Source organism: Kwoniella europaea, chromosome 3, assembly GCF_036810445.1.
Source record: "Kwoniella europaea PYCC6329 chromosome 3, complete sequence".
NCBI classification, from domain to species: domain Eukaryota; kingdom Fungi; phylum Basidiomycota; class Tremellomycetes; order Tremellales; family Cryptococcaceae; genus Kwoniella; species Kwoniella europaea.
The window spans coordinates 1,217,464-1,244,253 of NC_089489.1; the positions used below are offsets into that span (position 1 = coordinate 1,217,464).

At 44.1% G+C, this 26,790-nt stretch overlaps 9 protein-coding genes across 9 annotated transcripts; 6 read left to right on the plus strand and 3 right to left on the minus strand.

The window, feature by feature from the left end:
* Positions 1-5: 5 nt before the first annotated feature.
* V865_008311 (uncharacterized protein) lies at positions 6-1,630 on the plus strand (the record flags this gene model as incomplete). Its single annotated transcript, XM_066232047.1, has 3 exons — positions 6-1,153; positions 1,230-1,319; positions 1,417-1,630. The coding sequence occupies 3 exons, from the start codon at positions 6-8 to the stop codon at positions 1,628-1,630; spliced, it is 1,452 nt and encodes a 483-aa protein (XP_066088144.1).
* A 313-nt stretch (positions 1,631-1,943) lies between these two features.
* V865_008312 (uncharacterized protein) lies at positions 1,944-6,873 on the plus strand (the record flags this gene model as incomplete). Its single annotated transcript, XM_066232048.1, has 18 exons — positions 1,944-1,964; positions 2,028-2,441; positions 2,534-2,933; positions 3,015-3,366; positions 3,431-3,548; positions 3,608-3,750; positions 3,802-4,048; positions 4,102-4,206; positions 4,282-4,406; positions 4,471-4,616; positions 4,667-4,728; positions 4,785-4,845; positions 4,901-5,202; positions 5,257-5,390; positions 5,453-5,619; positions 5,679-6,170; positions 6,243-6,363; positions 6,447-6,873. The coding sequence occupies 18 exons, from the start codon at positions 1,944-1,946 to the stop codon at positions 6,871-6,873; spliced, it is 3,837 nt and encodes a 1,278-aa protein (XP_066088145.1).
* A 290-nt stretch (positions 6,874-7,163) lies between these two features.
* V865_008313 (uncharacterized protein) lies at positions 7,164-11,793 on the minus strand (the record flags this gene model as incomplete). The annotated part of the gene is made up of 26 exons (XM_066232049.1): positions 7,164-7,188; positions 7,279-7,318; positions 7,411-7,482; positions 7,554-7,756; positions 7,956-8,114; positions 8,181-8,313; positions 8,380-8,527; positions 8,580-8,673; positions 8,729-8,819; positions 8,874-8,981; positions 9,046-9,260; positions 9,314-9,424; positions 9,487-9,606; positions 9,671-9,715; positions 9,782-10,059; positions 10,131-10,194; positions 10,254-10,444; positions 10,503-10,666; positions 10,718-10,793; positions 10,865-10,967; positions 11,041-11,180; positions 11,242-11,331; positions 11,394-11,454; positions 11,529-11,601; positions 11,673-11,682; positions 11,779-11,793. 26 exons carry the CDS (start codon positions 11,791-11,793, stop codon positions 7,164-7,166), a joined length of 2,829 nt encoding a protein of 942 aa, XP_066088146.1.
* Positions 11,794-12,500: 707 nt separating this feature from the next.
* V865_008314 (uncharacterized protein) lies at positions 12,501-14,513 on the plus strand (the record flags this gene model as incomplete). Its single annotated transcript, XM_066232050.1, has 12 exons — positions 12,501-12,512; positions 12,578-12,697; positions 12,780-13,091; positions 13,166-13,224; positions 13,289-13,323; positions 13,385-13,528; positions 13,598-13,632; positions 13,690-13,791; positions 13,862-13,920; positions 13,986-14,193; positions 14,295-14,397; positions 14,458-14,513. 12 exons carry the CDS (start codon positions 12,501-12,503, stop codon positions 14,511-14,513), a joined length of 1,245 nt encoding a protein of 414 aa, XP_066088147.1.
* A 383-nt stretch (positions 14,514-14,896) lies between these two features.
* Positions 14,897-16,118, plus strand: V865_008315 (uncharacterized protein; the record flags this gene model as incomplete). The annotated part of the gene is made up of 2 exons (XM_066232051.1): positions 14,897-15,886; positions 15,993-16,118. The coding sequence occupies 2 exons, from the start codon at positions 14,897-14,899 to the stop codon at positions 16,116-16,118; spliced, it is 1,116 nt and encodes a 371-aa protein (XP_066088148.1).
* Positions 16,119-16,454: 336 nt separating this feature from the next.
* V865_008316 (60S ribosomal protein L10) lies at positions 16,455-17,436 on the minus strand (the record flags this gene model as incomplete). Its single annotated transcript, XM_066232052.1, has 5 exons — positions 16,455-16,511; positions 16,584-16,785; positions 16,876-16,938; positions 17,019-17,300; positions 17,390-17,436. 5 exons carry the CDS (start codon positions 17,434-17,436, stop codon positions 16,455-16,457), a joined length of 651 nt encoding a protein of 216 aa, XP_066088149.1.
* A 696-nt stretch (positions 17,437-18,132) lies between these two features.
* V865_008317 (uncharacterized protein) lies at positions 18,133-19,310 on the plus strand (the record flags this gene model as incomplete). Its single annotated transcript, XM_066232053.1, has 2 exons — positions 18,133-18,520; positions 18,598-19,310. 2 exons carry the CDS (start codon positions 18,133-18,135, stop codon positions 19,308-19,310), a joined length of 1,101 nt encoding a protein of 366 aa, XP_066088150.1.
* Positions 19,311-19,792: 482 nt separating this feature from the next.
* On the minus strand, positions 19,793-21,652 carry V865_008318 (uncharacterized protein; the record flags this gene model as incomplete). The annotated part of the gene is made up of 3 exons (XM_066232054.1): positions 19,793-19,852; positions 20,005-20,625; positions 20,732-21,652. 3 exons carry the CDS (start codon positions 21,650-21,652, stop codon positions 19,793-19,795), a joined length of 1,602 nt encoding a protein of 533 aa, XP_066088151.1.
* A 729-nt stretch (positions 21,653-22,381) lies between these two features.
* On the plus strand, positions 22,382-26,246 carry V865_008319 (uncharacterized protein; the record flags this gene model as incomplete). The annotated part of the gene is made up of 6 exons (XM_066232055.1): positions 22,382-22,391; positions 22,454-22,869; positions 22,935-23,065; positions 23,131-23,270; positions 23,324-23,853; positions 23,916-26,246. The coding sequence occupies 6 exons, from the start codon at positions 22,382-22,384 to the stop codon at positions 26,244-26,246; spliced, it is 3,558 nt and encodes a 1,185-aa protein (XP_066088152.1).
* Between the last annotated feature and the right edge of the window lie 544 nt (positions 26,247-26,790).

Here is a 26,790-nt window from a genome sequence, read left to right on the forward strand (position 1 = left end):
TCACGATGTCAGACCAGAAAAGCCTCATCGACACATCAACCTCTCCTGCTATATCACTCACGATGGATATTGACCCTTTGGACAGTCTCGAAGACCTCTTCGACACTCCACCTCCACCTCCGCTGGTCCAAACAGATCCTCCCCTGTTTGCATCCTCGCTTTCTTCCGACGAGCCCATGCGTCCAAATACACCAAAGGCTTCATCAGCAAAAACTAACTCTTCCTTCAACGACATTCCTGAGGGTACTTCGAGAATGGGCGACCCCACTGACGCTTGTGATGAGACTGGGTTGTACGATACCCTACTCGTCATTCAAGATATCATCAAGTCGCAAACCGAGCTGTTCAACGCACTGACTACAAGACTGAACGAACTTACTGAACATACTAAAACACGACTTGCTGAACTGGCCGGACTAATTGAGAAGACCAAGAAAGAAAGTGAAGAGAGGAAAATCGGGTTGAAAGCGTACATGGAGAAAGCTGTAGAAGAAGCTATCCGAAGAGTGGTTAAGCAAGATCAAGGGGTGGTAAACTCAGAAGGAAAGGGGAAGGGGAAGGACACTAAGAAGGGAAAAGAGAGTAATCAGGGAAAAAAACGAAATAGGGAATTGGAAGCTTTATCATATGATTTTTTCTCTAGTGATAAATCTGAAAATAAACCTAGACCTTCGTCAGACGAAAATAAAAGTCAAACTCCTTTCGCTTCTGGAAGCTTTTCCCCGGGACAGTCGTTGGTTCCTACTTCCAGAAGTTTCTCTGTCAATAAGAAATTGACTGAGGTGATCGACCTCACTGCTCTCGATGACGATAATGAAGATGAACATGAAGATGAAGATATTCCCGTGCCACTCTATCCCAACCCTCCAACGCGCTTACATCGCGGACCTCTTTACCAATCGACTGAAACACCGCGCAATACGCTCCATGAACCTGTTAAACCCAGCGATCCATCAAGAGAGCGAGATCTCATATCGGCATGTACAAATGCAATAGAGGCTGGATCGAGCTGGAATTCAAACGTCAAACGAGCACGTATCGGTCATTCTCATGCTCAAGCGATCGAGAAAGGAAAAGGGAAGGAAAAGGGCGAAATAAAAATCCGGGAAAAGAACAAAGGGATCGCCAGAAGCAATCACTGTCGTATCGTTGGGTAAGTCACAAGTAGCTACAGATCTTGTGAGACAGGACCGGTATGCTAAATCACTACATCTACAACAATCAATAAGGAAAAAACAAATTGGTACTTTACCTGATGGGAGGAAAGACATACTCTATCTTATCAAACAATTGGGTGAACCCGTATCTTCAGCCACATGGTGGGTTAGATCCAGACCTTACCATCTTACAGAGAAGCTGAAATGTTACGCTCGTGCGAGACACCGCTAATCTATAATCTCGTGTCTAACGCTGTAGGATCCAAGAGAAAGACATTGATGATTTCGATACGAAGAATCACATGTTCATGCAAGATTGCGATCATGAAGATCCAAAATCTGTCAGCTTTAGGAACAAGGTTGCGATCCTGCCTGAAGCTCAGGTATACTGGGATAAGATTGGCGAGAAGAAAGTGGATGATGGGGCATCGCACGGATCGGGAAACAATAAACCAGTTGTCAGACATCTCTAGGAATACACTCATATATGTTGCATTCAACCCCTTCTCTAGCAAATAGCAAGTCTGTTCATATCGAAGCCTCGTACTCAACCCCACAATTGTAAATGTATATATGTACCATGCTACTATGAATTATTTACCTGTATGTCCATGGTTGTATGGTTGGTATAGCTTTTCAGAGGTGGACCTTTCAAGTGGAGGTCAGCGCGTCACTACTACAGTATAGCAACAACATCAACATGATAGTCCAGCTTGTCATTCCAATCCCTAGCTCATATGTGCCAGTCGTTCTCTTGCTCAGTCGCAAACCTGACAGATCGACGAGATGAATTCCTATCCCCATGAGGTAAGCTGACTCACATGCTACCGCGCAGCGTCTCGCTGATCGGCTTCCCTTTCTCCATCTCAGTTCCTGGCCCATCCCCAGCCGTTGATGTTCGTAGCTGGGCTGAACCCAATCTCAAGAGAACGAAGCGTATCATCAGCATCGACCACTAGTGTCAGCAATAGGCGACCATCAGTTGGAGCTTCAAGCTTGTTGGAACCGACTACAGTGGGGAATATAGCTCTTACTACGCCTATAACCTCACCTACACCAAGGAATGACAGTTTACCTTCTCCTTTAGACGAATCGGTCACTTCGGAAGAAAAAAAAGTGGAAGATGAGCAGAAAGAGCAGGTCGAAGATGTAGATGAGAGGGACAAAGAGTTTGAAGAGTTGGTATACAATCTTAGGGGAGCCCTGACACCTATGGGTGGGAAAGGGAAGGTATGGTTAGGACAAGAAGGGAGAAAAGATTTCAGGATTGTGTTGGTGGACAAGGTGAGTCTGTCACTTCTTGAAATCATTTAGTTGCCTCTTATTAGATCAAGTATGTTGCATGTTCTGTCAGCTGATGGCTAATACTATACTAGGGAGTCCGTTTACCCATGCGGAAGATAAATCCCTCTTCATCCTCAACCTCGCAATCCCAATCATCCGTAGCGGACCTACCAACAAGTCCCCACTCACCGCTATCACCCTTAATACCCAGCTCACCGCTGTATCCTGACGGTCTGATAGCACCAGTATGGGTAAGGAAACATGCCGAACTGGTACCATCCGTATTCGTCCTTTTCCTAAGATTGTACGAGTCTAAACCTATTCCTTCGAGTGATGATCCAGAAGTCAACGCGGCTGAAGAAGCTGCTAACAAAGCTATGGAGAAGGATCAAGACGATCAGCTTATAAGGGAGATCGGAGATAGGAGGAGGAGATTAGGTGAAAGAGGTATTAAGTTGACGGTTGTATTGATGGCTAGTGCAGCTACGTTAGGTAAGCTCTTCTTCTTTTAGCAAACGTTATGCTCAGCTGTCATCTATACGGTGCTAAACTGATCTGCTTTGGGCTGCGCAGATTCACCAGCTTTAGATCCTAGATTATCATACCTCCGACGAGCCTCAGCATTATCAGCCAAAGCATCCTTATTCGTCCTCACCCCAGTCCCAGCAGACCAATTACCGGATTTTGTACAATCCCTACAAGATGCATTGTACGACTCAGCAATGGAATATTACTCGAATCACGCAAAGAGAGTACGAAAGAAGAGATCGAGAGTGCCCGTCAGCCAGAATATCCTGTCTCCCACTACCGCGCAGGGACAAGGACAGGGATCAAGAGCTCTGGGACCGCAGGGCTGGGCAGTGAGATATGATTGGAAAGCTGGATGGTTCGCTGAGGTCAGAGGTGACTTTGAGACTGCCAGGAGGTGAGCCAGCTGCCGCATAAGTGACTGTCCCTTCTTTCAGCTGACTGGGACTTTACGCATACAGGCATTATGAAGATTGTTGGAATGAGCTGGCAAAGATGTTCTCGTCGACAACGACTCTACCACCTAGAACGAAGAGATGGGCGGAAGCGAAGGTCTTAGCGGATTGTGTGGCTGTTAGGGTAAGTCGACTTCAAGATCCGTACAGAAAAGCCATGCTAAATACAGATAACATCCGCAGATATGCAAATTGCTCTTATACGATGATCAAGGTCCTCGAGTACTCAACCCGTTCTTCGTGCATCTAAAACGGTTCGGTGATCTATCTCGAGGATGGGGTATAGGGGAAGAGACCTTTGAGTTCTGGAGCTGGATCGCGAGACAGTGAGCTGTCCCAAGCCTTGGATCGGACATATAGCTGATAATGTTCGTCAGGTATCGTATATTTGCCGAACTCCTTGAGATGGCACAACAATCAGGATTGCGAATTGCATCTCTAGCACCACCAACTTTTCCTACTGCCGTAGCTGCAGCTGCACCTCCTCCACCAGATTACTACACCACACCTATATCCTCAGGTAATCCCCTTCAGGTGTTACAGCAACCTGCGTTTTATTATTATACAGCTGCGACATGCTCGATCCAGAGACAGCTGAGATATCAGGAAGCCTTGGCTGCTGAGGTGAGTTGTACTATTTCTATCACTTGAGATCATCTACTGACGAAATCAAGCAGAATGACGCGCTTGGCTCTGAAGCTGGATCGACTTCGGGTTACGTCTCGACAGCACCTGGATTCGCTAATGAGAAGAAGGTTGATCATGCAGCTTTGGTGATAGAAGTGAGTACAGGTTTCATCATTGACTGCGCCAGATGGTCACTTTATTCGCTGATGACCTATCTGTGATGTTCACAGCTATTCACTAAGGCGTATTCTCTGCTGAAAGAGCAGGACCACGCTCAAAACCGTATGGCTCTGTTTGTCGCTTTTAGGATAGCAGAGGTGTACTGCCAATCTGCTCAGTATGATCTGGCTTTACGGTAAATGTCCACTGACTACAGCCTTTCGCGATGAGTCGGAGCTAATTCGTGTGTTCAATTACAGCTTCTTTGATAGAATCTCTCAAGGGTTCAAAAGAGAAAGATGGTCACCCATCGTCAGACAGATACGTAAACTGTGGTACGAATGTGCTCAACAGACTGGGAACGTGGAGAGCGCAGCCAGATTATTGGTAGAGATGATGAGTCCTGGTGAGCTCAGCCAGTGCTGAACCAAATTATAGCGCTGACAACCCCTGTAGACAGTGGCGTTGAGGGAGAAGAAAGAGCAGCCTTGCAAGAGGACTTGTTATCCCTAATGAAGGTGAGCTTCAACTGACTGTAGTCTGACTAAGAGTACTGACTAGTGCGCATTGACAGACCACTTCACCGTCTAGCAAGGAGCCGATCGCTGTAGATTTGGAGGGACAGAGTAGTCTACGTGAGTCGATGGCGAAAGTAGGCTGATCGGGAACGACGCTGATAAGGTGACGTAGTAAATGTTCAAGCTGGCTTTTGGCAATCGGAGTCTACCTTATCACAAAGTGTCCCGTACCAGATTATACTACGCTGTCCTGGAGACGTGGCTATCGGTGATATCCAGTTCTCATCCCTTATCATATCTTGGTCCGATAATCGTGACGACACAGTGATAAACGCTTCTGAAGGGTCACAAGAGCAAATAGAATTTGTCAAAGTGGAACAAAACGATGAAAACAAGGCTGCTTTGGAATGGGGAGAAGAGAAGACTTTAGTTATCAATGGAGGCATCATAGGAAATGTAGAGGGAGAAGTCCGAGTGAGTCACCGTTTTTGTGCAGGAAAACTTGGCTGATACGGTAAATGTGTTTAGATATCTGGTTTGAAGCTATGCTTGAAGCAGGGTTCTTGGGATTTGCAGATACAACTCAACCCGGATGATTTGGAAGAATGGATGACACCGAAAGGAGCGATAGTACCTGTTCAAGCACTTTCGTCTTCTGTCGAGTAAGCAATCTCGCGAAAATGGAATATCTAATCATTCGATTTCGCTGACATTTTCATCGTAGCTTCATACTCAAATCGCATGACTTGGATGTGGAAATCACTCATGTACCGTCTGCTTTTGTCAGCGAAGATGTTGAAATAATTATCAAGGTGACGAACCAGGACGATCGGGAGATGGTTATATCGCTGTCTGTCTTTTTGCAGCCAGGCGATGGCGATGAGGATGATGGTGAGTTGATTGTCAATCATCTTGTCGACGATCGACTGGCTCACATCTCAAATTTATAGGCTCGACACTTACCATGGACAATCAAATTTCACCTACACTCATCAAAGATATCCCGCTCGGCAAATTATCTCCCTCAGCATCAACCTCGAAAACCATTTTCCTGCGTGCTCCGATGGAAGGCACAAAGATCCTTGATTTCTCCTTACAATCGACGGTCAAATTGCCCGCTTCCAGAACTGTCTCTCCTACTTCTGATGATCAAGTTGTCGAACGGACAGAGGAGATCACCAGGACGGCCGTGATACCTGTTCTCAGACCGTTCGAAGTGAAGATGGCAGTTAAGTATTCGCAGAAATTGGAAGGTACAGGAGGTGCCGGTGCCGGTGCCAATGCCATTGTAGGTATATTAGTTGAAGTTCCTGGACCTAGGGCAGTGAGGGTAGAAAAAATCGAAATGCTCGACAACGACAAGAATAATGAAGGTGGCGAAGAGGACGTGAAGCTTGTCTCGAGCTCGTTGGTTGATGATGATGTTGATACGTTCCCTCAAGGTAAGCTGGCGATTTCTTACCCATTTTCGTGAATGAAAGGATTTCAGCTAATTGATTGTGATGTTCATTCAGATTGGGACCAAAGTACGAGTTACGCATTATCAGCTAAATTCTCTTTGAGCTCCGGGTTGAGAGGTGGAACGGCAGGTGATCCAATTAAAGTACCTGCTAATTTAGTTTTCACCTGGAAGAGGTAAGTAAGATTTACACACTAGTAGATCTGGCTGAATGTCATATATCATACAGTATGCTTACTTTGTGATAAATTATATTTAGTGATTCATCAAAATCATCAATAACGACTATTCATCCTATCCCTCCATTATTTATCGAATCACCTAGAGAATCATATCTTATCCCCACTCTTCATCTCCCCCAACCACCCACCGTGAAAATACATGAACCATTCGATATCCATCTTAATGTACTCAACACTCACCCCACCTCTTCAGCAACCAATGTGAATATCGTGGGGGAGACGAAAGAGAACTTTGTGTGGTTAGGTAATAGGAATATCATACTTTCTCCACCTCTAAAACCAGGTGAAGCACGAATGATGAAATTCACTTTGATACCTCTATCATTGTCGTCGAGTAGCGATGGGTGGATGGAAGTTCCTAAGATTAGTGTATTTGAAGGTGAGGGTGAAGATAGAGAGGAAGTTAGTGTTAAAGGTGGGAATGTAGTTTTGGTTAGACCGTAATTGCAAGGATAGATGAATGGATGGACTATTGTATTGTATTGACTTGACCCATGCATAGCATAACATATGGAATGGAGTGGAATAGAACCGTTGTTGAATTTTGGTATGGGTGTGAGTGATGCAAATGATGTAAAAATTGTGATTCAAATCCCCATGCTTCTTTACATTACCAGTTGATCGATTTTCAATATTTTATTCGTTTACTTTTCCGCTTTATTCTAAATGATTTTTATATACATTGATTTCTCGGTTCGTCGTTAGGTGAGATGACCTGTTGATTTTGGGTTCGATTAATCCTCGCTGACATCGCCGAACCTATTCAAGCCAAATCATTCCATTTCGTCAACTGATCTTCCCCTGAAAACAGACATAGCCCTTATGTAGAAGCCAGGACAAATGACTCACTCGAAAATACCAAGTCTATCTCTCTTTGCACCTTCCATAGCTATTTTCACATTACATTATACGATCAGTTACTCTGAGCTCTAGATTCTTCGTTGCTTTTTAGCTGAAGATGGAACAGTGAATGTAACGTACCGTCTTCAAGTTTCCTCTTAACCTGTGGATAAGCATTAAGGTATCTAACTGATTTATCAATTGTTGCCAAACCTACAAATAAAATCTCAGACATAAGCATAATGCATTTCATTTATGGTTCAATCGAAAATGATCGTACTCACCCTCTCTTGCCAAATCCGCATTAATACAAGCCAAAGGATCGTCCGCGGCATTAGGATCAGAAGGATCGATCAATCTAAGATGTAACAAGTTGCCTTCTTTCTGATCAATGTTGGCTACCAATTTACGGTTCTCAGTGAAATAGTTGAACCGCCTCAGGGCGTCGGAACCGTACTCTGATGTACGTGGGACGAGCTTGACGAAACTGTTTATATACAAAATCATCAGCTTCCGTTAGATATTTGAGAGATGAGACTTCTTCTGCATTCGCAGAACGAGAGCAGACGACAATATGTCATCCGACGTGAAAAGGAGGATAAGGTATCTCGATCGAGTATGAGAAAGTCAAGGTGTTGTGATAGTGACATTTCTGGGAAAATAGATAGATGTATGTCTGAACTCACCTCAATCTAGCTTCCTTGGCTTGTCCAGGCAATCCCTTGAATTTACTATCCAGCGGTCTAATCCTGGAGAAAGGTAAAGTCTCTTCATTCCCATAATCGATAAAATACAATTGAGCTTCCTTCTTCAATGCAGAGGCCTTCTTGACTTTAGCACGGTACCTATAGACGACATCAGTCGAGATTGAATCAAAGCAGAGAATGGCAAGTTTGAAGAGCAACACTTACCATTGATTATCCTCACTGAATTTGGCAGATACCAAATCCCCAGTCTTGGGTGAGAATCCAGCTGGTGAGTTACTGGTAGGTTGTTTATGATGCAATGAGAAATCAGACATCAATTTTTCCAAAGATGCTACGCCTACAAATGTCATCAGCTCCAAGTTACCGATACATTCGATCGATTGATTATAATGAAAGCACCCACTATCTTTATCCAAGATCTGTACGGAGAAAGAGAAAGGATCCTCTTTCACACTGGATACGTATACATCCAGATAATCAGGTGCCAACGCGCCGGATTCATCGACCGTTTTGGTAGTTGTAGTATCTTCCTCGGTATATGTTGACCAGATCTATACACAGGAATCAGCTTAATTTTCTTGTCGGATACCGCGGGCGACCGACATTTTTCTTAGCTGCTTTGGCTTCTTCTTCAGCTGCTGACAGTTCCCTTCCGAAAGGCAATGAATCGGCGGAATATTGGTGGACAGTCGCCAAACTGGGACGGTGATCAGCTTCGAGTCAGTCTTTATTCGTGACAGAAAGCTACTCACCCTTCTCTGACAAGTTCAACAGCTACATTGGTGTTCCCACCGGCATACATGGCTCCGATGAATCCACCAGATTTATCAGTTGAGTCGAATGCTATAACCATCGATCATCAGCTCATGCAATTCTTCTTGGATAGATAACACTCACCGATCTCAACATCCCTCTGCATGTATTTACTAGCGAATCTCAATGACTCAGGTCCATACGGTTCAGATTTCTCGGAAGCATTTCTAGCGGTCCTGGGTGCTCTTATACCTATGGATGTGCCAACATCAAATCGTTAGCCAAGCAACCCGTAGAAAGGGTAAAATTAGCTCACCAGCAAGTACGAAGGTGACTTTTGTATTCTCTTTGGGCATGAACAATTTGAACCTAGATCCAGCCGAGACGAAATCTACCACAGCAGAATGTCTTCCTTGTCTCTTCCATTGAGTGAGGTATGATGAGGCTCTAGAAGCTGATTCTGAGGCATCTACAATTCTTGGTAATGAGACTTCTTTGGCCGAATGGATACCTTTCGTATCTGCTACGGCTCTGTACGAAAGTTAGCTGATCGAACTTTGAGAAACATTTTCAACTTAGCTTACGTCTGCTCAGCAACAATGAGTTTATCCAATTCCATCGATCGATCTTCATCATCTCTCTTATGTCTCAATACAGTCGCAAGACCTTTCTCGATGAGCTGCTCGGCGATATTGCTACAGAAGGAAGGACAAATGAGCTTGTCTTCGAGAATACCTTAGAGTACGCGGCAGCTCACTTGTTCGCATTTCCATAAGTGATAGTCACACATTCCCGCTCTTCGTATTCACCTTCGCGGGGCTTGACATAATCGATATGAACATGAACGGTCTTTCCGATGAGTCGCTTTCGAAGGAATCTACCGTACCACATTAAATCAGCTTTTCTATGAACCGCGACCGATGATTTACTAGCTGACTCACTCTTTAGCTTCATTTGCCCAATAGGTTGATTTTGGATCGGTTCCTCTATTCGTCGTGTAGACTGATCAGCTATGAAAACACTCCGGCTTCAGCTTGACAGTGATGACTAACCTGGGTCCCCTGACGGAAGCAAGTTGCAATCTCCTTTCCTTCTGTCCATCTCCTTTGGGTATAACACTCAATTGGTCTGAACCCCAGATCCTGACCACGGTAGCATCGAACTCATTGCCCTTAGTATTAGATACTGGTGTAGACGTTCCATTGGTCGTTCCATTAGATTTAGAAGTACCGTATGATTCCCATAATCCCAACTTCTTGTCTTTAGCTGATTTTTCAGCTGCTCGGAATCGGTCCAATCCACCATGAGGGGCTAAAATACCTGCGTGCCACTATGGTAGCGATTCCGTAATTCAGCTACATCCGCTTTCCACACAGCACAATAGCTGATATTTCGACTCACATCGATAACTTTAGCTAATCCTGCTCCACATAGGAATTCGGCGATGTTTCCATTAGGATGTTTGCTACAGGTTCATCAGCTTGAGGTCCACCGTATTACCAGCGCATGTATGACCCAACTTACGCAATACCGATAATTATATTTGCACCGGCCGAAGTAGGTGCAGGCAAGCCGTTGGTTTCATTTGCAGTTTTGGTGGCTCCCGCAGGTGTAGGTCCAGATTGGAATGGGATTGCGCCTAATGATACCGGCGCAGAGAGAAGTCGGACTTTGATGGATCGTTGGAGCATTCTAACCTCCGTAAAGAATTTTGCCTAAACCACCAGAAGGAAAGGTCAAATTTTGAATTGTGGCATCTGAGAATGCACTCACCTCTTCACCCCATGGTTCAGTTGACAAGGTATCGTTGTCTCGACCTGATGATGCTCTTGGGGCTTTCGCACCAGCCAGAACGAGGTTGATGAACTGATGATTACCCTCATCGAGTAACAATCGAACACGTAATTGAGTACCATCCCTGACACCCTCGACGATAGCTATAGTGGAAGGATGAGCTGGGTAGAAACCTCGTTTGGAAGGCAGCTCACCATCTATATCATTATCTTTATGCTCAGCGACAAAGGCGTGAGGATCACTCGGCATTTGGAATGATACTGTCCTTTGCTACAATTTCCCAACAAGTGGATCAGTCAACATTGACTAAAATCGCATGAGATGGCATGAGATAGACTCACGCTTTCAGGTTGTTCAGCCCATAATCCTTTGCCTTCACTCTTAGCTTGATCTTCTACCGCTCTAAGTTGTTCTCTCTTTTTGGCTTCTTCCGCGCCCAATCGTCTATGTCACATCCCGTCAAAGATAATCAGTTTAGGAACACAATTTGGAAGCCTTGGAACATCAAACAACTGACCTCACAGCCTCTTCACCTTCACCCATACCATCTCTCAACTTTGCCCAACCGTTCGACACTACTAGAGTAGCTACATCTTGAGGTGGTTGACCTGGTCCAGCAGGAGCGATGAAAAGCGATACGAATTCTCTTTCTTGGCCCTATCATTATTTACCACATAAGCTTGGTAACTCTCTATCGAGAAGGGCCAAATACACTCACTGATGAAGATACACTATGCGTGACATTGTAGGCTACTTCTTTACCCACTAACAATGCTCTCAAATATTCTCTCGCCGAAAATGCGAATGGCTAACATCACTCCCGTTAGCTCGAACGAGTGGAGTATGAGGTCGATTGACTTGACGACTTACCTCATCTTCTCGAGTCGTTGATCCTAATCGAGGTGATTGTATACCGGCGAGATGTAAGAGTCTACGTGATGAACAGAGAACTTGGTCAATGTCCCATTCTTGGAAGAGGTAGGTAGGCTGTCGCTCATCGCTCACTTCTCTTTAGCTGGTTGACCTTTTGCAGGAGCTTCTTTCGGTCTGATGATTACGGTATCTCCTGATAGAACAGCTAGAAGCAGTTGTTCTAATCAGTAATATGCTTCGTGGAATCCACTTTTCTTCGGAGAGATATATCCTCACATTTTACGATCTGCAACAAAGCCAACAATTAGCAACGATTTTGAAGATTCCAGTGACATGTAGCTCCGATCGTGCGGGTGCGGGAGGTCAGGAAAGGGATACTTACAGCTCTGGTGGTCATCTTCTATGTTCTTGCTGTCTGTATGTGATTGATCTATGCCTCTATGAGTTGTTATGCTGCTGCGAACAGGTGATATATGAAGGGATAGCTGGTAGTGAGCAATGACACGACAACATGATCTCCAACTTGTCAAGCGACCAATGACCCATACACGATCTCAGGCACAGAGTGGGGGAAGGGAAGGGGTTGCCACGTGGGCTTCAGGTGGTTCGAATGATCTGTGTGTGTATGTGTGTGGTGTGTTGATGAGTTGAGTATTCGTTATTTCCATGATTGATGATTATTTGGAATAATTGAGATTGATACAAGATAACCGATACCATCGTGTTACATACCTACATCATCATCACTTTCACCTTTGACAAGCATCGGCACAATCTATACGACAAGAGGGATAAAGCATCAGCCAACATCACGACATCGCACGAATAGGATCGGGAACAGTTTCAAAGGACCTACCCATTCATTACCCATCACACTCATCGTTCAACATCCTTTGAACCAGTTGAACCACCACCGATAAGAATAAGGAAGACAAGGACATGATCCTTCTGGTTGGATCACGATTGAATCGGAGTTGAAATGGATAAAAGGTAAGTTGAGCACATCATCTATCGTAACATAAACGCTGACACAGATATAATTAGGTGACATTATTTGCGAACTTACTACGTACCCTCGACCTATCAAACATAACTTGCAGCGCAATGTGTCGATTCGTGAGTATCATATCATATCATCCAACCAGAGAAGGAGTGCTGACTTTGTAACGTACGAACTACAGCTCGTGTACAAAGGCACAGAGCCTATCCAGCTCTCTCACTTGGTCACTAGACCAAAACACAGTATAATCAACCAAGCATTCGAAAGTAAATTGAGAATGCCAAGTAGTCGACCAATGAACGTAAGTCTATCTGTTATATCCCTCTTCATCTCTCTATTAGATATGGCGATAACCATCGCTAATATCAATTTTGATGATATAGGCAGATGGTTTCGGTATAGGATGGTACGATCCCCTCCCAACTCCACCCACTCTAACCCTTCCTCGAGCAACCAGCATACCCGCACCTCCCGAACCTACCACACCATTAGAGGGTCAACATCCCTCCCATTCCCATTCATCGCATTCCCAGGAATATATACCTACTCCCGTGCCTCCCAATGATCCTTCGCAGGACATCAAAGTGGATCCATTAGCCGGATTAGATCAGACATCTGTAGAGATACTTAAAGCTAGAGAGAGGGAGAGGGAATTGGAGAATGAAAGACCATGTTTATTTAAATCTATACATCCTGTACGTATTAACCCACTACATCTTGTCTCGAACGAAATATGAGTTTTGAAGGCTGATGGGTTTTGGGGTTATAGGCTTGGAGTAATGCGAATTTGACGAGGTTGGCAGAGAAGATACGGAGTGCTTTGGTCTTGTAAGCTAATCCGTACAGAGTTAACCAACTCAAAGGCTAGCTGACAAATACGATGATCATGTAGTGCACATGTCAGAGCATCCACAATGGCTGGGGCACGTGAGTGTTTATACGTCCAAGTCTTACTAGAAACAGATGCTGATCCGATCAAACGCTACAGCCTCCGAGGACAATTGTCATCCATGGATGTTCGATAAACTCATGTGGATGCATAATGGAGAGATCAACGAATTTAGGAAAATCAAAAGGGCTGTACAACAATCTCTACCAGAAGAATTATTCTTATACCCCTCTGGATATACAGGTGAGTCCGAGAATATCTTCGACTCTCTCTCTCCTTGATTAGTTAGCTGATCTGGTTGGGCGACGATAGACTCCGAATGGGCATTCATGATTTTCCTTTCCAAGGTCAGTTGTCAATATCATATGGGGATATCAGCTGACTTTTGCTCTAAATGATAACAGCTCAAAGATCCTCACGCTCGATCATTCTCACATGTCGAACTTAGAGATGCAATGATGGAGACTATACGGTTCATCAACAAGCTTTCGAAAGAGGCTGGCATAGTGAGTTTACTGGCTCAATACCATATAGTCGGGCATCAAACTCATGACACTTTTCTCTTTCTTGTAATAGACCGGACCCAGTCTGATGAATTTTGTAGTCACCGATGGAGAAACGGTGGTAGCAACGAGGTGAGTTAATGAGTCAAATCGTACTTACGCAGAAGAGCTAATGTTATATACCTGTTGAACTCTAGATACATTTCATCACGAACTTCCGAGGCATCATCCCTATTCTTCTCTTCGGGAACTTCTTTCGACGAGTACCAGGAAGGTGGTCTTTACAGAATGACCAAAGCTGATAAAAGGGAAAACATCATTATGATCGCTTCTGAACCATTAACATTTGAGAGAAGTGATTGGATGGAGGTGAAGACTAACACCATGATTGTCATCACACCTAAGGTGGGCACGACTCAATTCTATCAGACAGACAATCTAACTATCCGCAACTTGACTATCATCGAGTGGCACATAGTTGCTAACACTCAGAATAATGCTGGTAGATGAACCTCCTTCAGATACCTATCATAGACGAGTACTGGGTCACACCGCAAGATCCAGCTGCCTTAACTAGATCTCGAGACTTTGCTATCAAAATGGGATTCGGTGAGTCATTCACTTCAACTGCCCTATGTTGAAGGATTGATTGACTGAGATGCGGTTTAGGACTCGGTTTCGCTTCGGAACAAGCTCGAAAGGAAGACGTATCCGCTTCTGCCTAGAGTTCACTCTCGCATCGTTTATAACCTAAAGTGACTATCTATCCATTGTATCATACTCGCATGACATTTTGCATATCGACAGGGGCAGGATAATTCTATTTGTATATATAATGCATTATCATCAAAAATGTTGAAAGTTGAGGTTGATTGATATTCTACAATTCCATCAACACGCTTTGACCATATTTTCATGGGACATACCTTGCTACTGACACGTATAAAGACTGTTCATTGATGAGGAATCATCATCATCACCCTCTCCATCCCCATACTACATTCTCATTCACCTTGAAGGAAACAATTCGTTCAATATGGTATCGACAAAAAACCCAAATCGACTTCCAATTTGTAATCCCAGAAAAGCGCATTGTCATCCTACAAATATGAAATCTGCTCGAACACAAACGACAACAACGACAGGAACAACATTCGATTCGTCAACTTTGGATCAGCTACTATTCAAGACAAGCCAATTTAAGTCCTTATCATCTAATGGTCCGACTCATATTTTACAAGAAGGAGGAGGAAGTGGACCTTTCATTCATCCGTCTAGACAAGTCAACCTCACCGGTTCTCATCCTACTCTTACGAGTATCGTTACCACTCAAACGAATCTTAGATCGGCTTATCATCATTTTCCCATCGTATCTTCACATCTTGGCGATCGTGATAATGATACTGACGTCAATAGATTAGATGTTTCAGAATTAGGATATGATCCTTCACAACCGTATTTCATGAATCATCAACCTCAACCTCAACCTCAAAACCACCTCAATTGTAATCGTCAAGATCCAGCTCAGCATCAATTGCAGGAAAAAAGTATCCCAAGCCCAATCACAAATCATCATTTATCGACATTCATGCACGATTCCTCGTCTGTACGTGGAAAACTACCATCTCTTTCCGATAGCGGCTCCAGTAAGAAGAACAAAGTGCCAATGGCTTCGGCCAGTGCAGGGCTGGGGCTTACAAAAAACCAGAAGAAAAAGAAAGCCAGAGGAAATAAAGGATTAATAGTCCAAGTCAATTTATCCCAAAAATTGGAAAAGAAGAAGAACGAACTCAAGAAGAAGAAGGCTGATGTCCCGGCCCCGATATCGGTTCTGGGAAGCATGAATATCAACGTGGAGGAACATCGTTCGATGAAGATCCCAGGTCAACAATTGAGAGATCAACTCAGAGCCGCAAAGAGGAGGGGTTTGACTTTAGAAGAGTATCTAACTAGGAAAGGAAAGATACCAGTTGGATCGTTTGATAGCATGTCTTTCAAGGAAAAGCTTGAGAAGGAGAAACAACGAACTGATCAGTTGGCGAACGAGTTGACACGTCCAAGTGCCAAGGATGATACGAAATTGAACTTACTATTAAAGGTGAGGTAGTACATCCCGGATCTGTTTTGCTTTCACAAAGTTCCAAATCGAAATCCAAATCGAAATCCAAAAAACTCACCCATTGTTTAATTTTGAATTCGAATAGATGATCGAACATGATCCCGAGATTCGTGATACCTTCACGCGTTACACTGAAAATACTTCGACTCTCGAACAGAACGCAAAGTTTAGGTTGTATAAGAGATTGGGTGAGATTGTTGATAGGTTTTGAAGTAGTCGGTCAGTATCAATAGTCTCCCACGACTGTCCTTAGGATTAATCTTTGATTGTCTATAGATTTTTTAATGTTCATAATTCTTCCATCTTCAGATTTGCCGTATTATTGCATATAACAAGTATGCACGACCTTCCCGATATTATCTATCATGATCTGCATCATTTCTCGTTAGGTCAAACGTTCACAACGTTAGTCAAATTCTTAGACAGGTAAAGCCAGATGGTCCACAACCCGCCACGTTCGATCATACCATATGCATGGAATGGCTACAACAATCCCTCATCTGAACGATCTCCTATATCCTACTACCTAACAACCAAAGGCATAAGCTTAAGCTCGTTGAGCAGTTCGGAGGTTTTGGAGAAGAGGACCCTTGGGTTTGAGGAACTAACAAATCAAGATACGTTGATCAGCATATTGATAATGTGATGTTTAGTGAGAAGAAAACCAAAAACTCACTTGAACGTAAGCACCATCGTTGACGACTTGCTTTTGAGCCTTGAGGGCTTCGTAGTCGGCTCTGTCAAGAGGAGTGAAACCCCATTTCTTGGAAACGATGATCTTTTGTCTACCAGGGAACTTGTATCGGGCTCTTCGGAGAGCTTCGATGATGACGGCCTTGTTGGAGTCTCTGCATCGGATGGACATGATGACTTGTCCGCTGTAGTGGTGTGAACGTTGCGTCAGCAACCGACATCACATTGTACGAAAGAAAACAGTTTTGAGTGATGACTGATCAAGTCCGACTCACATGTTAACTCGGGCGACGGAACCGTATGGTTTACCCCAAGCACCTCTCATACCTTGTTGCAATCTGTATAACATACAAAATATCAGTATCCACGTACATAAGATGACATGTTGATTTGTGATTACGAGTGATGACAAACTTACCTATCCGCACCAGCACATGACAACATCTTGTTGATTCTAATAACATGGAAAGGGTGAACTCTGACTCTCATGTGGAAAGCTTCTTTACCGGCAGTCTTGACGATGTACTTGTTGGCACAGATTCGAGCAGCTTCCAAAGCTTCTGATGAAAGTTGTTCGTATTCGTCGGAAACCAAATGACAACAGAAGGGGAAATCATCGACGGAAGCCTTCTTTCTACCCAAATCGTAGATCCTGATCTTGGGATCGGGGACACCTCGATTGTATCGAGATTTGGGGTAACTGAGGACATCCAACAAAAACAGCCACAAATCAGACTTCGCTCTCTCTTCTAGATGCTGACATATCTTAGTAGTGAAAAAACCACTCACGGCTTGTTCTTACAGTATCTGTAACACCTGGCTGGTCGTCTACCCATTTTGACTAACTAAACATCGGAAACCAAACATCAGCGATATGTCCGACGATAATCTCACTATCATCCTATGCTATTCCAACATCCCTCTTCGTCATCTCGTATCCTTTCATAGTGATTACTAAGTCATCTCCAATCCAATATTTGCCATCCGTTTTTCTCTCTATTCTTGTTTCCTTCTGATTTATTCTATTCCCATCCGATCACGCTGATATCCTGTATCTTACAACCTGACTGAAGTGCTTGAAGGTATACTCACTCTTATTGATGTGTTGAGGTATGAGTGAAAGAGGAAGAGTAAGAGGTAACAAGATATAAGTAATGTAGATGATAGTGGATTGTCGATTACCAATCCATTCCCCTCCTAGCAGAGTGCAGAGTGAGCACAACGGTAGGTCCCGTATGCACTGGGTATGTATGGGAGTATTTGCTGAATAATAGTGAAAGTGGAGAAGAGCGGAGTTTGGCGGAGTTTCCTATTTCCTCACAGTGGCATGGCTGGAATTATTTGAAGGCGGTGATCACCGAAAGGATCAGGTACCGGATGGGATGAGATGACGATATGACGCCGAGGTGATTTGAGGAAAGATATCACTATCACTGAGAGTTATTCATCTCACAATGCAGTCAGTATATAGCAGTCAGTGTCAATCAACAGCCTAGCAGTGATAGAGCAAGTACTAGCTCAGACGAAGGACGATGTCATCTCAGACGACAATACAGCAGAAAGATCATACCATCCTCTTATTTCCATTCACTCCTTCTACTTTATCCGACCCCAGTCATGTAGTGTCGATAATACTGGATATATTACCCAGATCATCCACTCAATCATTCACCGTGCTATTCATCACGCCCGGAAGTCATCAACAGCTATATACCACTCTCAAACAATCTCCTTCCCGAAACTTCAAGCTATTACAGACGTTCTTAGGTAGGATATACGCCGGTTTAGCTACTGCTCAATTGATTGCTGGAAGGGTATTGATGGATGTGGAGATTCATTTCGATGGTGAAGACGGTTCTTGGAAAGATAAGCTGTTTAGGAGTGAGAAAGGAGACTTTCAATTGATCGCGACTGAAGGATGTGAGTTCAATCAGCTTCCACTCCCATATTTATCGGATCATCAAGAGTCCAATCTTATTTTGAATATCCGGATATAGTACCCATACCTTCTCAGATATCATCCTTAATCGCCTCAATACCACAAAGTACCATCCCCTTCCCAATCGCATCATCTTCAAACGACCATATACCTCCATCGGATCAATCGGATCAATCGGACCAATCATCCTCACGCGGTCCTCCCGTCGTAGCTTTAGGCGGAACGTTCGACCACCTTCATGCAGGCCATAAACTCCTCCTTCATCTATCGTTCTTCCTATCATCCCAGAAATTAATCGTGGGTTTAATGGCGGATAGTTTACTGGGTAGTAAGAAATATCACGAGATAGTAGAGAAATTAGATAAGAGGTTAGAAGGTGTTGAGCGTTTCTTAGAGAGATTAGGTGGGGTTAAATTGAATCATCGAAAGAATGATCACGTACTTTCATCTTCCCCCGAGACAGATCAAGGAAAAAGTCACAAGGATGTAATCTCGTTTCAAGTTCGAGAAATAACAGATATATACGGACCTACATCTGCCGACCCCAACATACATGCGTTGGTAGTTTCCCGGGAAACTATATCCGGAGGTCAGGCTGTGAATACCAAAAGGAAAGAACAAGGGTTAGGAGAGTTGGAGATCTTCGTGGTAGATGTTATAGCTGATAAACAGGATTTGAAGTTAGGAGGAGTGGAGGATGAAGGGGAATTGAAAGAGTTGAAAATGGGGAGTACGGGTATAAGAAAGTGGATAATGGAGAATGGCCAGTAAATATTCAGTAAGAAGTAAATTGAAAGAGGGAGGGAATGTCGATAATCAGATAGTAGACATTGGACTCGTTTTCAGATGGAGAGGATATTCGACGGACACGAAGATCGACCCATGCCTGAACTGGTTCAAAAACGCAAGTCAACCGTCACATTAGACCCAGGGTCTCGATTTAGATGAATTCTCTTTTCTTTTTTCGTCAAGACTAATCATCTAGAGTGAGTTACACGACCATGCTATCTCACGAAAAGAAGGACAAATCACCATAGAAAATAGTAAGAGTAGTATATGTCCTTTGCATGGTTATTGTACTTTTTAACGCAAACCCTAATGAATATAATGAGAAGACGCGATGATATATGCTGTGACGTTTATGATTGTTAATTGAATCTGGTATGATGGTATGGAAACGAAGTGCTGGGTATATGTATATTTGACTGAGATCTTCATTCTTCACTTTCTGACTTGACTTTGACAATCTGCACTCAGTCTTGTCCTACTTCTCTACTCGTTTCGTCGGGACTACCCGAATCGAGGATAAGGTTCTACAGCACAAAACACCGATCAGCCTTATTGCTTCACGAATACACAAGGTGATCTAAGAAGCAACACGTTTTCTTTGGATAGGTTTCCAAGATCTTCATCTTCCGCTTCTTTGGGTTCCGGGCTACACACTCAAAAGGAACAAACCACTTACATCAGGTTTGAAAGCCCAATTGTCAAAGACATCCACAATCCTCAACCATTCCTCGACTCTTAAATCCCTAATCACCCTTCTTCCATCAACCGGTACACCCCTATATTTATCCGTCGACTGATCTTCAATATGCGCCAAGAGCGTTTCAGCACCGAAAGATAAATTTGGTATAGCCTGAGTTAGAGTCAGGGTATCCCTAACGAATAATCGTCTCATACAGTAGTCCCAAGTATCTTTCTGACTTGATAAGATTGGTGAATGAAGTTTTGGAATTAACATCAATCCCAATAGATCCGGTCGATCTAGGGGTTTACCGATTAACCTCTGAGCAGCAGTTACAGGAGGATAAAAATCTAATGGATATGTCAATGTCCGCTGACCATGTTCTGGACGAATAAACGTATCGATCGATGAAGGTGGATTTATGGGTATACCGTTAGGAGGGACGGTGGATGGAGGGACTTCAGAGAGTGCCTTGAATGGTCGATCGTGTGAGAATTTAGATTGTTTGTCGACGTTGAGGACGTGGTGGTATGGTGGGAGAGGGACTATATCGAATAATGCTTGAGCGAGAATAGAGAGTTTACAGTGGATTACTGATCCTGGTGGTGCGAGAATACGCTAAATAAAGGGAAAGGTGTAGCTTAGCAAGTCGACTTTGTTGATCTATCAAATTGTGATGAGATAACTTGAGATGAGAATGAGCGAAATCTCAACATTCACTCACATCATACAGACTTTTGCCACATAATAAAGCCAACCTTATCCTTCCCCATTCCCAGATCCAAGTCCTCTTCTGACCCGGATCACCTACAGCGCTTCCCACCCACTGCGACGCAAGTTGTTCGCCTATACTCGAGTCGGGCATTTGACAAACGATCGTTATGGGAGGTTCGGGATCTTCCCATTTCCTCTTATACGCTTCTATATCCCCAGGTGGTAATTCCGGATTATGCACAGGTAAAGAAGATTGGACCAAAGGGTTTTCTAATATTTTAGGTAATGTTGGCCAAACGTAGGCTGTCGAATGTGATAATAGTAAATTGGGATGTAAAGGTGTGGTGATGACTGGTACAGGACGTGTATATGGATCTTGAGATATTTCTCTACCTATCGTACTTAGTGGATTAGATGGTTTGGGTGGATAGTTGAATGATCGGACTAGTAGTTCCAAGGACCCTTCGGAAGATACAACTAACTTGGGTTTGATAGGTTCGTTGTCCACTTTAGTAATAGAAGTAGATGATGATGGAGGTAAATCTTCTAGCCATAGAGGATACTTCTGCTTCTTCACTTTACCTTTCGAAGTTGATTTCTTCACTTCATCTTGAACTTTATCTTCCGCCAATACTTCTTCTACAAGCTCTGGTGTCCAACTCTTCGATTCTTCCAGGTAATTACCACCAGTCAACAGACTTCTCGTCAAACTTCCCACACCTGAGTACGCATCAATCACCACCTCTCCTTCACGTAGATTGAGCGATTTGACAAAATCATCGCACATCTTTGGATTCGCCAGGAGCTTCCTTCCAGTTGATTTACGGATCATGTTCCTATCAGGAGAAGCGGGTAGGTATTTCGATGGGAAGTGGGTATACCACGTTCGAGGAGGGGGTAAAGGAGGGAGCCGGTTGATTATTCGAGACATTTTGAATTTCAATGTCTCGCACTAACCGAATTGTAGGGGTACAGGTGAAAGTGATCAGACAGATAATTGTTGTCGAATATAAACTTGTTTTGACATTTCATCTTCGAAATCTAGAGCATCCTTCGCTCTGGTTGATCCTTAAAATCTCCTTTTCCCACGGTCGCATACAAGTGAGTGGGTCTAGAGCGGAGATCACCGAAATTCACTTGACTCTTTGAGAGGTCCGAGCGTCATTGATTTTGATAGTGAGTGAATGGGAAGTGCGAGTGAGTACGTTTCATGTTTCAGGTTGTGGGATTGTACCTTGTAGATCACCTATTGTACTCTGTTGTATCCCCAAGACATACCGCATCCCACATTCCCATCCCATCCTTACGCAGACAGTGGAGCTTCGACGGAAATCTCACACTCTGAATGCCATCAGGTACATGACTTCGGAGAAAGGGATACTAGTGTCGATTTGAAACAAAGGGCAAAGGGATACACTATTGATTGGTACCGTACGTCTAAGTGCGAATGGACATTGAATCAATGCGCTCTTAAGTTCACTTCCACCTGGATACCATAACAACAGAACAACATTCCTCAATCTTGTCAATCTCATTACATTTGGTCACATCTCCACCTTCATCTTTATCCGAGCGAAATATCGCAATCGCTGTCTTCTTAACCTAGAATCACGACTATACAATAGTCGTAACGACAATCCGAATATAGTAGATCGCCAATATGGCATCTCGTGAGTTGTCTCTCACTCACCTCTAATTATCGCGTATACTCACCAAGTATGGACCTTCACAGTTCAGGCAGCAGACTACCTATCATTCACATCAGCCAACGCCTTGATATCGGACTTACGACCCACAACCTTATCCCTTCCCGCTCTTCAGGCGCTCAACACGTTCCTCGATGAGATACTCATATCGCTGATAAGCTCGGCGGAATCGATCAACCCATCTGATCTGAGGAAAGAGGGTGTTCCAAGTGTTTTCACAGGTGATAATAAGGCCACACAGGGAGGGGAAAGTACGAATGTACGAGCATTGGGTAGATCAGCTGTAGCGGAGGCGGAAGTGGAATTGAGAAGTTGGCTGGAAGGTAGGAGACAAGGAAAGGGGTTTCAACCCAATGGTCAAGGTAACGGAATGAGAAATGGTAGATCGTTGAATGTGGAAAAGGCTGTAGATCTCCTAAGATCGAAATGCGTTTCTTACTCTGTAAGCTATTCCTCTCCTGGACATCGCTATAAGGGGGCGCAATCAGCTGATTTATATCTCGCTAGACGATGGCATCTCAAGAGAATGTGGATGAAGCGGCAGATGAGGAGATATTATCGTCATGGAAAAAGGCAGGCGGTGATGCGTCGGAAGACACGGTCGAACCTGCCGCTTTGTGGATGACAGCGATCATCGAGTGAGCAATGATCACTCGTCCTCACTGTGTATATCGTTACATAGGCTAAATCGTCAAACTCACAGACACGTATGCGAGCATGTACTATCCCAACTTGCCAGTGTAGTAGCTAGAGATTCGGAGATCGTCGTTGCCGGACCACAGGAGCTATATACAGCGTTATGCGAGGATGAAAGTGTATGGGGTTTATTCAAAAAGATGAAAGGTGAGCTTGACCGGAAGTCCTGTACTTTGACCCAAGCTGACCTACCGCTTTAGTCAAGGACCAACTGGAAACAGCTATCCGTGCTGGCTCACGACACAAGCGGTCCAATCCTTCGCGGCCTGGAACGAGTCATTCAGCCGGCGGTCGAGCTTCACCATTAGCATCTGGATCACCTCATGCGTCAAAGGTCTCCCTGGGACATCAGCGAGATGGCTCGTTCGAAGCAAGTCGAAATGTCACATCCGCCCAGTCGAATCATGACTCTCGTTCGTCTGTCGATACCAATTGGTACGGTGGAATAGCAGGAGGAGTGATGCGAAAAGGATCACAACTCAGTAAGAAATCTTCCAACTCGCCTGGGAAACACCATCTGCTTCGTGGACAGGGTCACGAGAGGTCTGGCAGTGTCTTAAGTGAAAACACTCGATCGATGCTGGGCGCTTTCCATGATTCATACCATGAGGGATTGAATGGAGACGATGAGCAGTCAATTCAAGAGGCACAAGAGGAGTTTGATGCGTTGGTGAGAAGTGGTGAGACAATGAAAGTCAGCTTGACACCAAGTCGACTGAAAAATTTCGATGTAAGCGTTGGACCGTTTCACCTGTTTCAGTTGGCGAATTTGCCTGACAATTGTTTACATAGGGGAACTCGAATCGTCGTCGAGCGACTGACTCTCCTAACCAATCCATATCCGCCAAGTCAACTAGATCGGAAAACATATCTCCTGCTCAATTCCCTACGCCACCTTCCACTCAGCCTCGAGCTACTGCTACTGATAATGCCAATCGAGCAACGTCTGCTCATTCCTCAACGATCCAACAATCCTCTTCCCTTCTGTCCGGCAGACCCCGTGCCGATTCGGCTCAACTCAGAATGCAGGCTCGAGCTGCATCTACGATAGAAGAACAGGCCGGCGAAGAGAATGCATCAGCATTTGTCGGTCGCTCTGGAGCAAAAAAGGAGAGTTTGATGGAATTGCTTGCCTCAGAAGGTGCATATGAACCTACTAGTCCTACGAAGAAGGGAGGATTGAGCTCACCTGGTCAAGAGAAGCTCAAGAGGACCGTACCGGCCGTTGTGTTAGGCACACCGCCGCCACCCGCACCAACGTCGACTTTCCCTTCTCCTAGCAAAAACGACGCTCCTCGAGCTACGCAAACATCAGATGTCACTGCCGGTTCTTCACCGTCGAGTTATTCCCAATCGCAAATCGTTTCACCGCAAAGCTTACCCCAAACCGACTTCTCACCTCAACCAACTCTGACCAGGTCCCAATACTCCTCGTCTAGTCTGAATCGACCTAATGGTCGATCTCATGAAGCGTTGAACAGAGACGAAGAAGGTGAAGATGAATATGCTTTTCCCGGACAGAGGAAAGCAAGGAAGAAGACCGAAGCTCAGGAATTAGCAGATTTCTTCAACAATACCCCACCACCGCAATCCACACCCACCTTGAAATCCACTCCTCCTGACATCGCTGAAGAAGAATTAAACGAAGCTCCTCAGACTGCTAAACCCGGTAAAGGATTCCGAGCATTGGTATCGAAGGTGACTAAATCGAAGAAAGATAAAGATAAGGATAAATCACCAATATTGAATTCATCTTCATCTTTTTCGAAATTGAACTCCAACTCGATCAGTAGATCTGAATCTCACAATACCGGCATGAACGTTGGTGGACCCAGGATAAGTGGATGGGCAGGATTTGAAGATCCAAATTCACAACCTGAATTAGGTTCTGGTGGAGGTATGGGAATGCCGAAAAAACAGAAATCATTACATTCTTTATCGTCTGTTCCGATTGCCTTCAGACCTTTCGCGACGCATGAGGATTACGCAAATGCCGATAGAGATAAAAGAAAGGAGAGTAATGCGAGTAGAACGTCGGAGGCTGCTAGAGAGGCTTCCGCGAAGTTCGCTGAGAGGAGAGGTAGTGCGGCTGGATTAGCCCTAGGTTCGGCAAGTGAAAGAAGAGGTAGTGCGTCTGCGCTTGGCACCAGTAGTGCTGTTTCTTCCCCTGTCGAAAGAAGAGGTAGTCATCCTGTGATTCACAATCAGGATAAACCCGAGCAGGGTAGGAGAGGGAGTGAGAATCGAAAGATGATTGGGTTAGGTATCGGTGCGGTGAATGAATTAGATGATAAGGATAATAGCACAAACATTGAAGTACAGAGTGAACGTCCAGTACTAGGTCAACAAATCGCCAATCCACCCACTGCTTACAAGGAACGAGAACGACCGGAATTAGAAGGATTGGCTATACCAGGATCAGCGACATCATTCAAAACTGCCCATTCTGTGCTATCGCCTCAATCAACTTACAATACTCCTCAGATGATCATTCCCAGTCCAGTCAAATCAGTTTCTAGCCAATCCAAAGCAACTTCGACTGAAGATGTGATTGTACCCAGAAAACCAGTTTCCGAAACTGGTACTCAAACGCCTATTCCAACTTTCAAAGAACCTGAAATACCTTCTCCTTCTATACCTATCAATGACTTGGTTCCATTACGAAAATTGTTAGATCACGCGACGAGCGTAAGGGAATGTAAATTGTTGTTAGATGCGATTTTAAGTCAGTTTGGTGTACCTCGACTATCATTGGCTGATGATAAGACTGGTGAAGTGGATGTGGGTCCTGAAGATAGGGTCATGGCGTGGTTGTTAGCTGGAAGAGATGGACCTGTAGGAGATGGGCAAAAAAATGATCGAGAAGAGGGGAAAGGAGATATCACTCCTGTTCGTACGACTATACAGTCTTCAAGCCCGGATCAAGAAGGTTTATCTGGACCTCAACGAAATTCGGATATATTCGGTGAGGGTGAAAATACAAACACGGTAACAGACTATGAGACTGAAGGAGAGACAGACAATGAAACAGGAGTGATTGTAGCGAGGGTCAACGGGGAGAAGGAAAGAAGACAGAGTAGTCCGGTTAGATTGGTAAGAACGGGAAATGAAATTATTGTTTGAGAAAACAAAACGGCGATCTGAGATCTTGGGAAATAGGAATTCGTTTGAAAGGTATTCTTTAGATATGGTTTGTGGTGCTTCAGGAATATATATATATCTACGTATATACGTATGGTAGCTTACTTTATTCGATTCGGAAATTATGTGTCTGCTTGTTATTGATAGAGGCATTTTGTCAAGTATACTATAGTCATAATGAAGTACTCATATAATGTGATCGACACCACTATTCACTGTACAGTAGTACTGTACAGTAAGTAGTACAGTGAATAGTGCCAAATACCAATGATGGTCCTTTGTACTGTAGATACACACAGTATAGTACACGATCCGAGGTATTTTCACGAACGAGGACTTCTTCTGAAGGACTTGGCGACACTTACTGTATCCTTTGAACATATGGAAGGCCAATGATTATCTGTATCTCAGCCTGGCAGGCAAGTGGGCATGGACATAGCTTACCCTTCGCGGGTAATATTCGCCACCAGCTCACTTTCTCTCACGTACAGTAATTTGGTTTTATATTGTACTGAGCTTTTGAACT